Source organism: Podarcis liolepis, assembly GCF_965112155.1.
Source record: "Podarcis liolepis genome assembly, chromosome: 1".
Lineage (NCBI taxonomy): Eukaryota > Metazoa > Chordata > Lepidosauria > Squamata > Lacertidae > Podarcis > Podarcis liolepis.
In genome coordinates this window covers 66,496,984-66,509,392 of record NC_139554.1, presented here as the reverse complement: position 1 = coordinate 66,509,392, position 12,409 = coordinate 66,496,984, and the positions used below count along the sequence as shown (strand labels likewise).

At 41.2% G+C, this 12,409-nt stretch overlaps 1 protein-coding gene across 8 annotated transcripts in view; it reads right to left on the bottom strand.

Annotated features, from left to right (window-relative positions):
• SYT9 (synaptotagmin 9) overlaps positions 1-12,409 on the bottom strand; it is an 85,761-nt gene that overhangs the window by 31,031 nt on the left and 42,321 nt on the right. For all 8 annotated transcript variants that reach the window (XR_014516827.1, XR_014516828.1, XR_014516829.1 and 5 more), the window contains exons 2-3: positions 11,934-12,279; positions 8,430-8,976 (exon numbers count right to left, since the gene is read on the bottom strand). Coding sequence is in view for 3 of the 8 variants with exons in the window: in XM_083464577.1 (XP_083320703.1) it covers positions 8,430-8,976; positions 11,934-12,279 (893 nt within the window). In the remaining 5 variants the exon portion in view is untranslated. The remainder of the gene's footprint in view (positions 1-8,429; positions 8,977-11,933; positions 12,280-12,409) is intronic.

Here is a 12,409-nt window from a genome sequence, read left to right as displayed (position 1 = left end):
GAGAGAATCTGTTCACTGTTGGACAGCTCCTACCATCAGAAAGTTCTTCCTGATATTTACCGTATTTTTCGCCCCATAGGATGCACTTTTCCCCCTCCAAAAATGAAGGGGAAATGTGTGTGCGTCCTATGGGGCGAATGCAGGCTTTCGCTGAAGCCTGGAGAGCGAGAGGCATTGGTGCGCACTGACCCCTCTCGCTCTCCAGGCTTCAGGAAGCTATCCGCAAGCCTTGCAAGCCGGGTGGGAGTTCCCACGGGCTCACAAGGCTTGCGGGCAGCAGCCTGCAGCCCCCGCGAGTGTCCGCAAGCCTCGCGCCCCCGGCAGGAGGTCCCGCCAAGCGCGGGAGGCTTGGGGCGGCAGCCTGTCGCCCGAAGCACGGGGAGCCCTCCGGAGGGTGCCCTGTGCTTCGGGCAGGTGAGCGCAAGGCTTTTTATTCATTTCTCCCCCCCAAAAACGAGGTGCGTCCTATGGGCCGGTGCGCCCTATAGGATGAAAAATACGGTAATTGGAACCTCCTTTCTTGTATCTTGAAGCCACTGGTTTGGGTCCTATCCTTCAGAGCAGGAGAAAACAAGCTTGCTCCATCATCCATGTGGCAGCCCTTAAGATATTTGAAGATGGCTATCGTATTCCTCTCGGTCTCCTCTTTTCCAGGCTAAAAACCCCAAATTCCCTCAACCATTTCTCCTAAGGCTTGATTTCCAAGACCTTCAATAATCTTGGCTGCCCTCCTCTCTACGTGTTTCAGCTTGTCATTATTCTTCTTAAATTGTGGCACCCAGAACTAGACACAATACTCCAGGTGTGGTCTGACCAAGGCAGAATAGAGGATTACTATTACTTCCCTTGATCTGGACACTATACTTCTGTTGAGGTAGGCTAGAATAGAATTAGCTCCCCCCTCCCCCCCACTGCTGCATCACACTGTTGACTCATGTTAAGCTTGTGGTCTACTAAAACCCCTAGATCCTTTTTACATGTACTACTGGTAAGCCAGGTGTCCCTCATCTTATTTGTGCAGCTGGTTACTCCTACCTAAGTGCAGAATCTTACACTTGTCCCCATTGAAATTCATTCTTGCATGTATGTAGCTCTGCATATAAGTAGCTCTATTCACTGCTACTCTATAATTTAGTGTAGATCTATTTCTTATATATTTTGTCCCTACTGAGATTCATTTTGTTAGTTTTGGCCCTGTTCTCCAATCTGTTAAGGTCATATTGAATCCCGATTCTGTCTTCTGCATCAATAGTTACCCTTCCAGTTTTATGTCATCTGCATATTTGATGAACAACCCTCAATTCCTTCATCCAAGTCATTTATAATATGTCAACAACAATGGGCCCAGGACAGAACCCTGTGGCGCCCCATTTGTCATTTTTTTACAGAATGGCAAGGATTTATTAGTGAACATCCTTTGGGTTCAGTCAGTCCACCAGCTACAAATCCACCTAACAGTTCCCTTGTCTATCCCACCTTTTACTAGCTTCTCCACAAGAATATCGTGGGGAACTTTGTCTAAAGTCTTACTGAAATCAATATACATTACATTCACTGCATTTCCCTGATCCACCAAGCTTTCTTTCAAAAAGAAAGAAATGAGATTTGTCTGGCATGACTTGTAATCACAGTATCGTTTTCTAAATGCTCACATATCAACTGTTTAATGATCTTTTATAGGACCTTTTCTGGTATTAATGTAAATCTTTCTTTTTTTTTGAAGATGAGGTCAGAATTTGCCTGCCTCCAGTCTGCAAGGACCTCACTTGTTCTCCAATAATTCTAAAAGATTATAGAGAGGCTCTGTGATTACACCTGAAAGCTCCTTTAATACTCTTGGGTGCAGCTCATCAGGCCCTGGAGATTTGAATTCACAAAACTGTCCTACAGGAGAAGGAGCTGGTCAGAAGTCTGTGACGTAATGCATTTTTATTATTATTAAAGAATCAAGTTAGGTAATTGCAAGGGGCCTGAATGCATTTCCTTCTCCTCATGTTCCCCCCTTTATTTCTTCTAGCAGAAGAAATTGCTCCTTTCCTCCCCGCAAAGAATCGCTGGATAAATGACTTCCCTATGAAACAGAGTGCAGCTTGTCCTGGGAAACTATTTCAGGGCAGGAGCCACTCAGAAATCTCAGAGCACATATGGCTTGTAGATCAGCCTGCTGGATTAGTCAATGATATGTTTCAAGTTTTCAGTGATTGCTGTACCTGTTTTGTGCTGCATCAAATACATGTTCTCGGCTACAAAAAAAAAAAAAATGTCTTAAGAAGCGGAGCACCTCAGAATTGAAATGACTGTTATCTTTCCTGGTTTTTCTTTTCTTTTTTTGTTAGAGAGACTGGTTTTCCTCCTCATTATCAGCTTATGAGAGCAGATACGCTGAGAAATGACAGATTCTTCTTCTAGGTATAATCTTTTGCAATCACAGACAACATTACGATATTGTCTCGAATTAGAGCAATCTTTGAAATGATATAATAATCTGCTGCAGACAATGTAGGAAACTTTTACTTTGATCGGAAGAGGGATAAGGGTATAACGCAGTGGAACTAGGAGCTATTAATTCCATGCAGGTTTTTGTTGCTGTTCATGATTAGGGTAGCTTGATTTAAACCAAGTACATTTTCAAATCAGCAAGAGAAGAAACCAATTTTCACCAATGATTCAAATCAACTCCCCCATGTGTTCGCCCATATTCCTTTGTATTTCCTAAACTCCTCCTTGGCCCTGCATCCTGGTTTCTCCTTCCATCTGGACTTATTCTAAACATAAACTGGGGAAAAATAATACTCAAGATTCTGCCAATGTTTGATTACAATGATAATCCAATATTTTTCTGTGATTATGATTACCTTGACATGCTTACTATGTAATTAATTACACCTAGATACCTGTTTGTCCTCTAAGGAGCTCAGGAGAGTGTACATACAGCTCCCAGGCAGACTCTGCTTCTGGGGAGCATTTAGGGTGAAGCTGGATTAGCTTCAGCAGTGAAACTGCACCATACACCTTCCAAGAGTTATCTGCGCTATTTGCTGGAGGCCACGCGGATGGCACTGTGGGTTAAACCACAGAGCCTAGGGCTTGCCGATCAGAAGGTCGGCGGTTCGAATCCCCGTGACAGGGTGAGCTCCCATTGTTCGGTCCCTGCTCCTGCAGTTCGAAAGCAGGTCAAAGTGCAAGTAGATAAATAGGTACTGCTCTGGCGGGAAGATAAATGGCATTTATGTGCGCTGCTCTGGTTCGCCAGAAGCAGCTTAGTCATGCTGGTCACATGACCCGGAAGCTGTACTCCGGCTCCCTCGGCCTATAGAGCGAGATGAGCACCACAACCCCAGAGTCGTCCGTGACTGGACCTAACAGTCAGGGGTCCCTTTACCTTTACCTATAACTGGCTGCTCTTGAGAGGGTCCCCTTTTTTGGGCAACAGTCGCTCAGGGTGGCCGGTCTTTCCTGTGGGCATTGCAAGGATCCATCTAATCTCCATGGTGAGATCATATAAACATTGAAGTGGGGGCCTAACTCCTCATGGGAACTCCTCAGTTTTTCATGGTAGGACAAGACTTGCCTATTTACATTGCCTTCTGGTGACTAGGGTGGGGGGGGGGGAAAGATGTTTAAGTGGGTAATAATCCCTTGGAAAGTGTTGACCCAAATAATGCCAACACCAGTCCCAAATGAGAAGTAAAATGCAGTTGATTATATGGTAAGTATGTTTTGGGTCAAAATACATAAAATACATTTCCTTTTGAAGTTTGAAACAGCCAAGATTTAGAGTAGAGTATGGTCAAAATGTGTTTTGTTTTCTGTCCTCTATAATAAATCAGTTCTGTTTTCCTTATCACACAGCTCGGTTGAAAGGTTCATGAGCTCTGGCAAGATTCCACATATTTGATAGAATGAATTTTATGCTGCTTTAGAGGGTACAGAACAAGGAGTTGAGGTTGCATTTACAGTGTTTGAGAACAACCTCAGGGAAACATAGGGAAACAATAAGGAAAATATGCAAGAGTTCTTGGTTTATATTGTTAGCTGTCCATATCTTTAGTGCCCAAATCACATTTGCAAATATTCAAAGACTATAAAGCTGTAATATCTTAATTTGAAAACAGTGTGCTGTAAAAACATCATTAGTCTTGAGTTTTTCATCAAAGAAGTTTCCAGTTGGGTTATGGCTCCTGCTGAGACTCATTTGCACTAGGGGGGGCATGTCCCACAATCAAAATAAATACCAGAATGCCTTGATCAATTTGTACAATCCAGACTCCACATGGCAGTGTATCCGAAGTTAAATCACTTTCAACCAATTTCCATCTGAACAACAAAATGAAGAATGTGTATGGAATGTACAGATGTGCTGAAATTCTGCTCTGCATGTAACTAATTCAGATGCTCTGCTGTTAGCCTGAAAAGTATCCAGATAAAAATGTGTGTGGATTTCATAAGATTATAGTGTCTTGGAGGAAATTATCTATTTTTTATTTGTGAAACCAGTTTGGTTGCTTTTGTTAAATTATTTACTTGTGGTTTTTATCTTGTATTTTATTCTGTGAACTGCACTGAGATACTCTGATGAAGGGTGGTATATAAATTTAATAAATAAAACGATAAATAAAATGGACACAGTAGCATCCAATGATACAGCTTTCACCAGCAGGGATCTAGTTTTGGTGTTTTTACTGCTGGTGAATTTAGTAACCGCCCCGTAACTGTTAAGAAGAAATGTTTGCCTTGTAGGAATATTAAAGGCCTTCTGAGATTATAGGTTTCAAAATTTAGGGTCCATAACTATTTCTATTGTGGAATTAGTGCCATGGATATTAAGAGAGAAACAGATTGATGCTTTGAAGCCAGAGGTCTCTCATCTAGTACATAATGCATCATTTCATTTACTGCGAAGTTAACTTTGTACATTATGGCTGCTGAATCTTTGCTTAATGATTGGGTAATTGCCTATGGATTGCTGCCTGTTTGCTGTCATAAAAATACCTTCCCCCCCCATCCAGCTTCCGCCCTGACCGCTGTATGCAGTGGTGGCAACACCGTTCCATATAGTCTTACCATAGGTTTGGGAGGTTAAGATTGCTCCCTTAGGCTTAACAACAGTTAAGCCTAACAACAGTTAAGCCTACTACTACTACTTGTAGTAGTAGTAGTAGTAGTAGTAGTAGTAGTAGTAGTAATAATAATAATAATAATAATAATAATAATAATTCGTTACTTATACCCCGCCCATCTGGCTAGGCCTCCCCAGCATCACAGAAAAGGTAGGTTTCGAGGACAGAAAGTAATAATAATAATAATAATAATAATAATAATAATAATAATAATAATAATAATAATTCGTTACTTATACCCCGCCCATCTGGCTAGGCCTCCCCAGCATCACAGAAAAGGTAGGTTTCGAGGACAGAAAGTAGGAAAAGTGGGATTATGATGACAGTTCCATGCATGAGGGGCAGCAAGGAAGCAGGAGACCTTCAAAAGCTGAGGATGGCAGAGCTTCAATGCTATCCTAAAATGTTTTCCTTCCCCTTGTTTGTGAATAACCTCATGAGACAGCTGCTGGTGCAATACTTTGTAAAGAGAGGAGAGGAAAACTATATGGAGAGTACAGTAGATGAAAGCCTCACAAAATGCTGTGGCTAGACCAGGTTTCCTCAAACTCGGCCCTCTAGATGTTTTTGGCCTACAACTCCCACGATCCCTAGCTAGCAGGACCAGTGGTCAGGGATGATGGGAATTGTAGTCTCAAAAAACATCTGGCGGGCCGAGTTTGAGGAAGCTTGGGCTAGACTGCTGGTGGGGTCAGAATACTACCAGCATATAATGCCAGGGCTTAAAAGTTTGCACCAGCTGCCAAAATGCTATCAGGCGAAGTTCAAGACTACGGTGTTAAGCAGTATATAAACTGCTGAAGTAAGTAATAATGAATAAATACTATATTTTTCTACAACTCCACAGTCAAGAGACAAATGTGTGGTTCCCCAGTGGTGTAGTAGTAAATTTTAAAAGGCAGGAGCTCATCATGTTCCCAATCTCCATGCTCCCAAGGAGAGTTTAAAATGCAATGGCTGTGCTTCAGTTCACCTATTATTTAGGAGAGAGCAAATTACATAGGTTCACCTTTAAATGCGAACTGAATCAAATTTATCCCGTATCCCTAAATACCTAAATTTATTAGGATCAGCATTGCTGTTCTGCTGCACAGTTTCCTGCAAGCAAGTGTCATTGATCTATTTCAGACTGCATGGATTCAGCTTGTAAAACACACTGGGCCTCAATAACAAATCCCCAGCTAGATGAAATGCAGCCATTTCATTTTTATTAGAAATGCAGACAATTTTGCAGAAAACTACTACTGCAAGAATGAAGTAGGGATCTTATGAAAGGTGGCTGAAATATTGGGAAATTTTGGAAGAAGAGGGAGACAGATTAAAACTGCAGAGTTTTGAAAAATTAAAAAATAGAGTGCAAGATTGGCTTCATTACCATCAGATAATGGAGGCATATAATTTGGATAAAAAAATTGGCTTCCAGGTGGAAAAATCAAAATTGGAAACAGAACTGTTAGACTCCAAAACTAAGAATTTGTCAAGAATGTATAATTTGCTGTTGAAATGGAATACTCAGGATGAAACGGTGAAATCTGTTATGATTAAATGGGCACAAGATGTTGGACATAACGTTATGATGGCTGACTGGGAACAGTTATGGACCACAGGTATGAAGTTCACGGCATGTAATGCCTTAAGAGAGAATATAATGAAAATGATATACAGGTGGTACATGACACCAGTCAAGCTTGTGAAAATTTATCACTTGCCCGATAATAAATGCTGGAAATGTAAAGAGACGGAAGGTACATTCTTTCACCTTTGGTGGACATGCCCAAGGATTAAGGCTTTCTGGGAGATGATCTATAACGAAATGAAAAAGGTATTTAAATATACCTTTCTGAAGAAACCAGAGGCCTTTCTCCTGGGCATGGTCGGCCAATTAGTGCCAAAGAAGGACAGAACTTTCTTTATGTATGCCACAACAGCAGCAAGAATACTTATTGCAAAGTATTGGAAGACACAAGATCTACCCACTCTGGAAGAATGGCAGATGAAGGTGATAGACTATATGGAACTGGCGGAAATGACTGGCAGACTCCGAGACCAGGGAGAAGAGTCGGTGGAGAAAGATTGGAAGAAATTTAAAGACTATTTACAGAAACATTGTAAAATTAATGAATGTTAGAATGATGTTGGAATGAATCTATGTGACTTTAGCAAAAATGTATCAAAGATTTAAGAAAAATAGACTGTTAATTGGTGAAAAGAGGGAAAGTAAACTTATATTAAGATCAAGATAAATTTTCAGGATAAAAATTTTGAAGAGAGGGAAAGGATTTGCTGAAATGGATAACTGACTTAGAATACAAAAAAGGGAGGTGTGAGGAGGTCAGGGAAACAAGCAAATGAAAGATAAGTTATGGGAAGGCTCGATTTGTTTTTTCTTTTGTTTTTAATTGTTTCTATTTTTCTGTTTTTTATTGTGATGTGTTGTTTTGTCATTGTTTAATTTGGTGTTTTTTGTTTTGCCTTTTTGTAAACTTAAAACCTTAATAAATACTATTTTAAAAAAATATGAAAGGAATGGAAAGGCCTACCCAGCCTCTACTTGGTTATTTCCTCTTTCTGTGACTTTTTCTATAACGATCTTACAAATCTGAAGGCTTCATTATCGCCTCATTCACTTCCCAGAGCAAGGAAAATCCCCCAATTACCACATCGCTAAGGCTGATGACATTATTGCTCCTGTTCTGACAAACAACCTGGAGCTGTGCTACCCTGCAATACTTATCCACTACACCACTGCTGGTTTCTCTCAGCGGAACTAATCAGGAAAACCCCCAGCATGCTCTACTGTTCATGTACGTGGCACAACAAATGAGCAAAAAGTCTCCTGGGTTGGTGAAGTCTTCAGAGCTGTCCAAAGATTATGGAAATGTATCTATGAAACTGCACTTACAGAATCAAGAATGTCTCTTGGAAAGCAATGGGGGCTGGGAATGTAACTCTGGAATTCTAGCTGGAAAATGTAAGGTAATAATTTTTATCAGAACAGAACACACGAGCCTACCAATCTCTATAAAGTTATCAATTCTCTGTGATAAATCATATAACCCAATGGAAAATCAAATTAGCAAGGAAAAGAATATTTAAGAATGAAATTCAGGGGAAAGGCACAAGCTTTTATATAACACCAGAGTAATTCCTCCATATAGAATGTAGTCTTTGGACTAAGTCAGTTTCAGGTAGATACAATAAGGGGCGACTTTCATCACAAATCAACCACTTTGACAGCAGATAAACTGGGCAACAATGCAAAGAGGCAGAAAATAAAATCTCAAAATAAAAAGGGGGGGTCATACTTACATTGGTGACATATTCAATATCCTTCCAAAGATTACACTCCCTGGGAAAGTCTGACAACTCTAAAAAATTATCCACTATCACTTGGCCAATCAAGTCATGCCTGGAGAATCGGTCAAAGTCATATACAGAGAAGTGGAGTTTCCTCGTGCTCAAATCATTGTAAGGAACAGGAAATAAAAAAACTTCATCAAACACTGGGTTTAGGGTCTTTCTATGCACTTTAGTCTGGTGTTTTGTTTTCCTATCTGGAAGTAAGTAGATCTTGACATAGGGGTCTGAAGTCCCAGAGAAGTCCTTTGCTGGCAGGTTGACAGCTTTGTGAATTTTCACTATCAGTTGCTCCAAGTCACAATCGTATTTCACAATAAAGTTGAGCTTCCCACAAGATTTGCTATTGTTCCTCCTCCCATCATCTGTGTCCACCGATCTTTGTTTATACAGCTCAGGCTTGATGCGCCCAATCCCTGTCAGCTGCTCCTGCTTTTGGATCTGCTGGATGTTGAAGTCTGGGTTTGAGAGATTGAGCTGCCTTCGGAATGAATTATGCCTTGAATAAAAACAACAAAACAGACTGGATTAGACAGGTGGGATTACAGCATCTCTACAGTGTTAAATGAAATAAAAAAATATAAATAAAAAAAATGAAACCTGAAATCATGATTTTGGGCAATTAAGAACGTTTTTTATATAGTTTCCCTACCGCACCACTCATCCATGCAACTCGTATCAGTTGTTCTGGACTTCTTACCAATCATGCTTCTAACTTGACTGCATCCTCTCTTTCCAATCACCTGGGCAACATGTAAGAGGTTGGTGGTGCTTTCCCCCCTTTGAAATTTCCACTGTCCCTTGATGGTTCCTCTCACTGTAACCTAGCTGCAAGCAAATTTTACATTGCCTCTCAATCAAATATTAATCTCATTCATCCTTGATCCCTTCCACAATTTATGTGGATACCACAGCTTTCACACTCAGTTTCTGACTATGCTGCTGCTGTGTTCTGTTCTTCCAGTTGCTCCACCTATATAGGTCATTCATCTGTTCTAAATCTTGCCAGAGGTCAAAAGTGCCTTGCTACTCCCCAAATACAGTGGTACCTTGGTTCTTGAACTTAATCCATTCCAGGAGTCCATTTGACTCCCAAAACTATTAAAATATCAAGGCGTGGGAGCCGATTTGTTTGGGAGCTAAGCTGTTCAAGTACCAAGGTACCACTGTGCATAGCAGTATAAACAAATACTCATTTATCTACTCAATGCACCTTATGGTTTTCATTACCATAAGATGTGGTATAGCCACGATACTAATAGCTTTCGAAAGGCGGGGACAAGTTTATGGTAGATGAGTGTAATAATTACTATTCATTATGATAATAAAAAATTGACCGTCTAAGGTGCCCCTTTGGCAGAAGCCCTGTGCAAGAACTTCTGCTTGCACAATTGGGATTCCCCTTCTCCTCTCCCCATCTGCCCCTTAAAACTGGCTCAGGAGGGAGGTCAGGAAAAAAAACCCCCAAACAGTATGCTGGGGAGGAGAGGGAGGTCATTCCACCCGACAAGCTGAAATACTTTTGCAGATCATGCGTATCAGCACAATGTGGAATTTCACCCCATGTGTTCGGAGATATAATATACCTTTGTTTACCAGATGATGGGACAAACTGCAGAGGAAAGATACCTTCATCATGTCTTGCTTGTGAGGTGGTTGGACACAGTCAACAAGACTGAGCTGCACTGGGTTAGCCATAGATCTGATACAGTTCAGCAGTTTTTTAGGTTGACTCTGCCCCACCATCATTAGCTCTCCCATATTTTACATACACTCCTCTTCATGCAGTTTTGTTCAGTCAGTCTTGCCCCTCGGTGATTTCACCTCCCACCCACTTCACCAAAGCTGTGGCTAATACCTAGCACTTCCTATTTCAAACCCTCGCAAGTGTTTTGTTAACCTGTTCTATTTTTGTTGAATTCTTTGCAGGGCTATATCAGCACCCACAGCTGCAGAGGTAAGTGAAAATGAACATACTTTGCAAGATTAAATTGAGGCAGCCCTTCAGTTACTATAGGATTTCAACAACCTGGCAATTACGTCTAGCTCATAAAACAGCAAAAAAATGTGTGGGGCTCTTTCTATACGTTGCCTGCAAGCGTCCGGCTGCTACGGCAACATTTGCAAAAGTACATGCCATTCAAGTCTGACTCTAGTACTTTCACTAATTCTCTGCAGTATTACTAAAAGCTTATCGGTAACTGTTCCTGAACTGTTCCTGTTATTTGGGGGAAGTGCTTAGTCAGCATGCTCAGCTATTTTTTTAATTTTTATTGAGAATAGGATTTTTTTTTTTATACAAGTAAAATAGCGTAAGTAATGATGGTATAGAGGCTTACAACTAACAGGTGAGTCAGAATGTTTGTATAGATTTCTCAAACCAAACATCTATAACACTTTTCAGATCAAGGTGGAATCTACACACATATAAAAACTGTTCTGAAAATGCTTTTTAAAGCGTTTTTAAAAATACAGTACATTGAATTTTCCATAAGGCTTATCATCGCTATCTAGTGTCACATTGTGCATTGCACTTAAAACACACTTAAAATGTTTTATTTGCAGCTGTATAGCTGAGTCCCAAGTTGTGGCCAAAACTGTATACAAGGAAGAAAGGAGTGATGGATGCTTTCACAAGTTCTAAAATTGTACTGAAATTACATGACTTTTACTCACATTATGAAAACACCCTGAAATGCATTTACCCTCCTTTTTTTTGTAAAAAGGAGGAAGAGGAGATACCAAGCATCAATAAACTGGATGGCGTAGTGTGGACAACTTACTGATTTGCAATCCTTTGGGATGTTTTCCATCTTCTGAAGCACTAGCTCTATACTAATGCAGACCAACACACTTGCTGACACACAGCCACAAAGTGTCAAGGGGTACCCAAGAGACTCTGCCTCCCTCGCTTCACACAGGATGCTGATTTGTGACCCAGTGTGAGGAAGGTGGTCAGGCAAGCCTCAGGCGGTTGGAGAAAATGAAGCGATCCCCTTGGTTCCTTCTCCTAATCCCACTCTGAACACAGTAAACTGTAGTGGTCCTTTCTTCCTTGGCTTCCCCTTTCCTCTGGCCTTTTATGTTTGATCCCCCAGCCACACCGGTTTGCTGGCTCCTTTGTGTCGATTACAATCAGGCCTTTACTCAAAAGTATTTAGAGTGTACTTTTATTCATGAGGCCTCTCTCAGGATCATGGGAACTGGTGAATGAAGGCAAGGGGATGCATTGGTTGCCCATCTCTCCCATGATCAGGAATGCTATCTCTAAATTAGTCTCTGATGCCTTCTTCCTTCCCCATCAAGAATCCTGCTCCTGCACCTGATAAAGTAAACACCAACCTCCACCTGTGCAGTCCTTGGTGACCAAGGAGCCTGTTAGGTAAGGGATACTTTTTGGCACAGTAAAGCTTTTTTACTTTGGCGGCCACTCTGTTCCTTACTGGAGCTACTGACCGTGCAGAAGGAGTTGGCTCCGTGATCTGTCGATGCATCCGGACATTGTGCACACAGTTTTCCTTGGTCCCTGCCTTAGCGTCCAAAGGGATGTCAGGGGATGTGTGGCTAATCTTCATGGAAGAGTCGGGGTAGGTGGTAGGTTGTCCCAAGTAATCCTCGCTATACTCGTGGTCATTGGTCTCTGTGTCTGTATAGTTCAGGGACTCCTGCTTGTCTTTGTTTCCAGGCAGGCCACGTTCTCGCCAAGGAACCCAACACAGCTTCCAGGACACAAACAGAGACACCCCAAACAAAGCAAGTCCACATGCTGTGACAACTAAGGACAGTAAACTCACTGTGATATCTGAAAAGAAGAAGGAAAATAAACACATGTCAACACTGGAAGGAAAAATCAGCTCTAAGACAAGAGGCTTTAACAGAAATAAACCTTGGGTGAAGGGCGGTATACCAATTTAATAAACAATTTTCTTTGT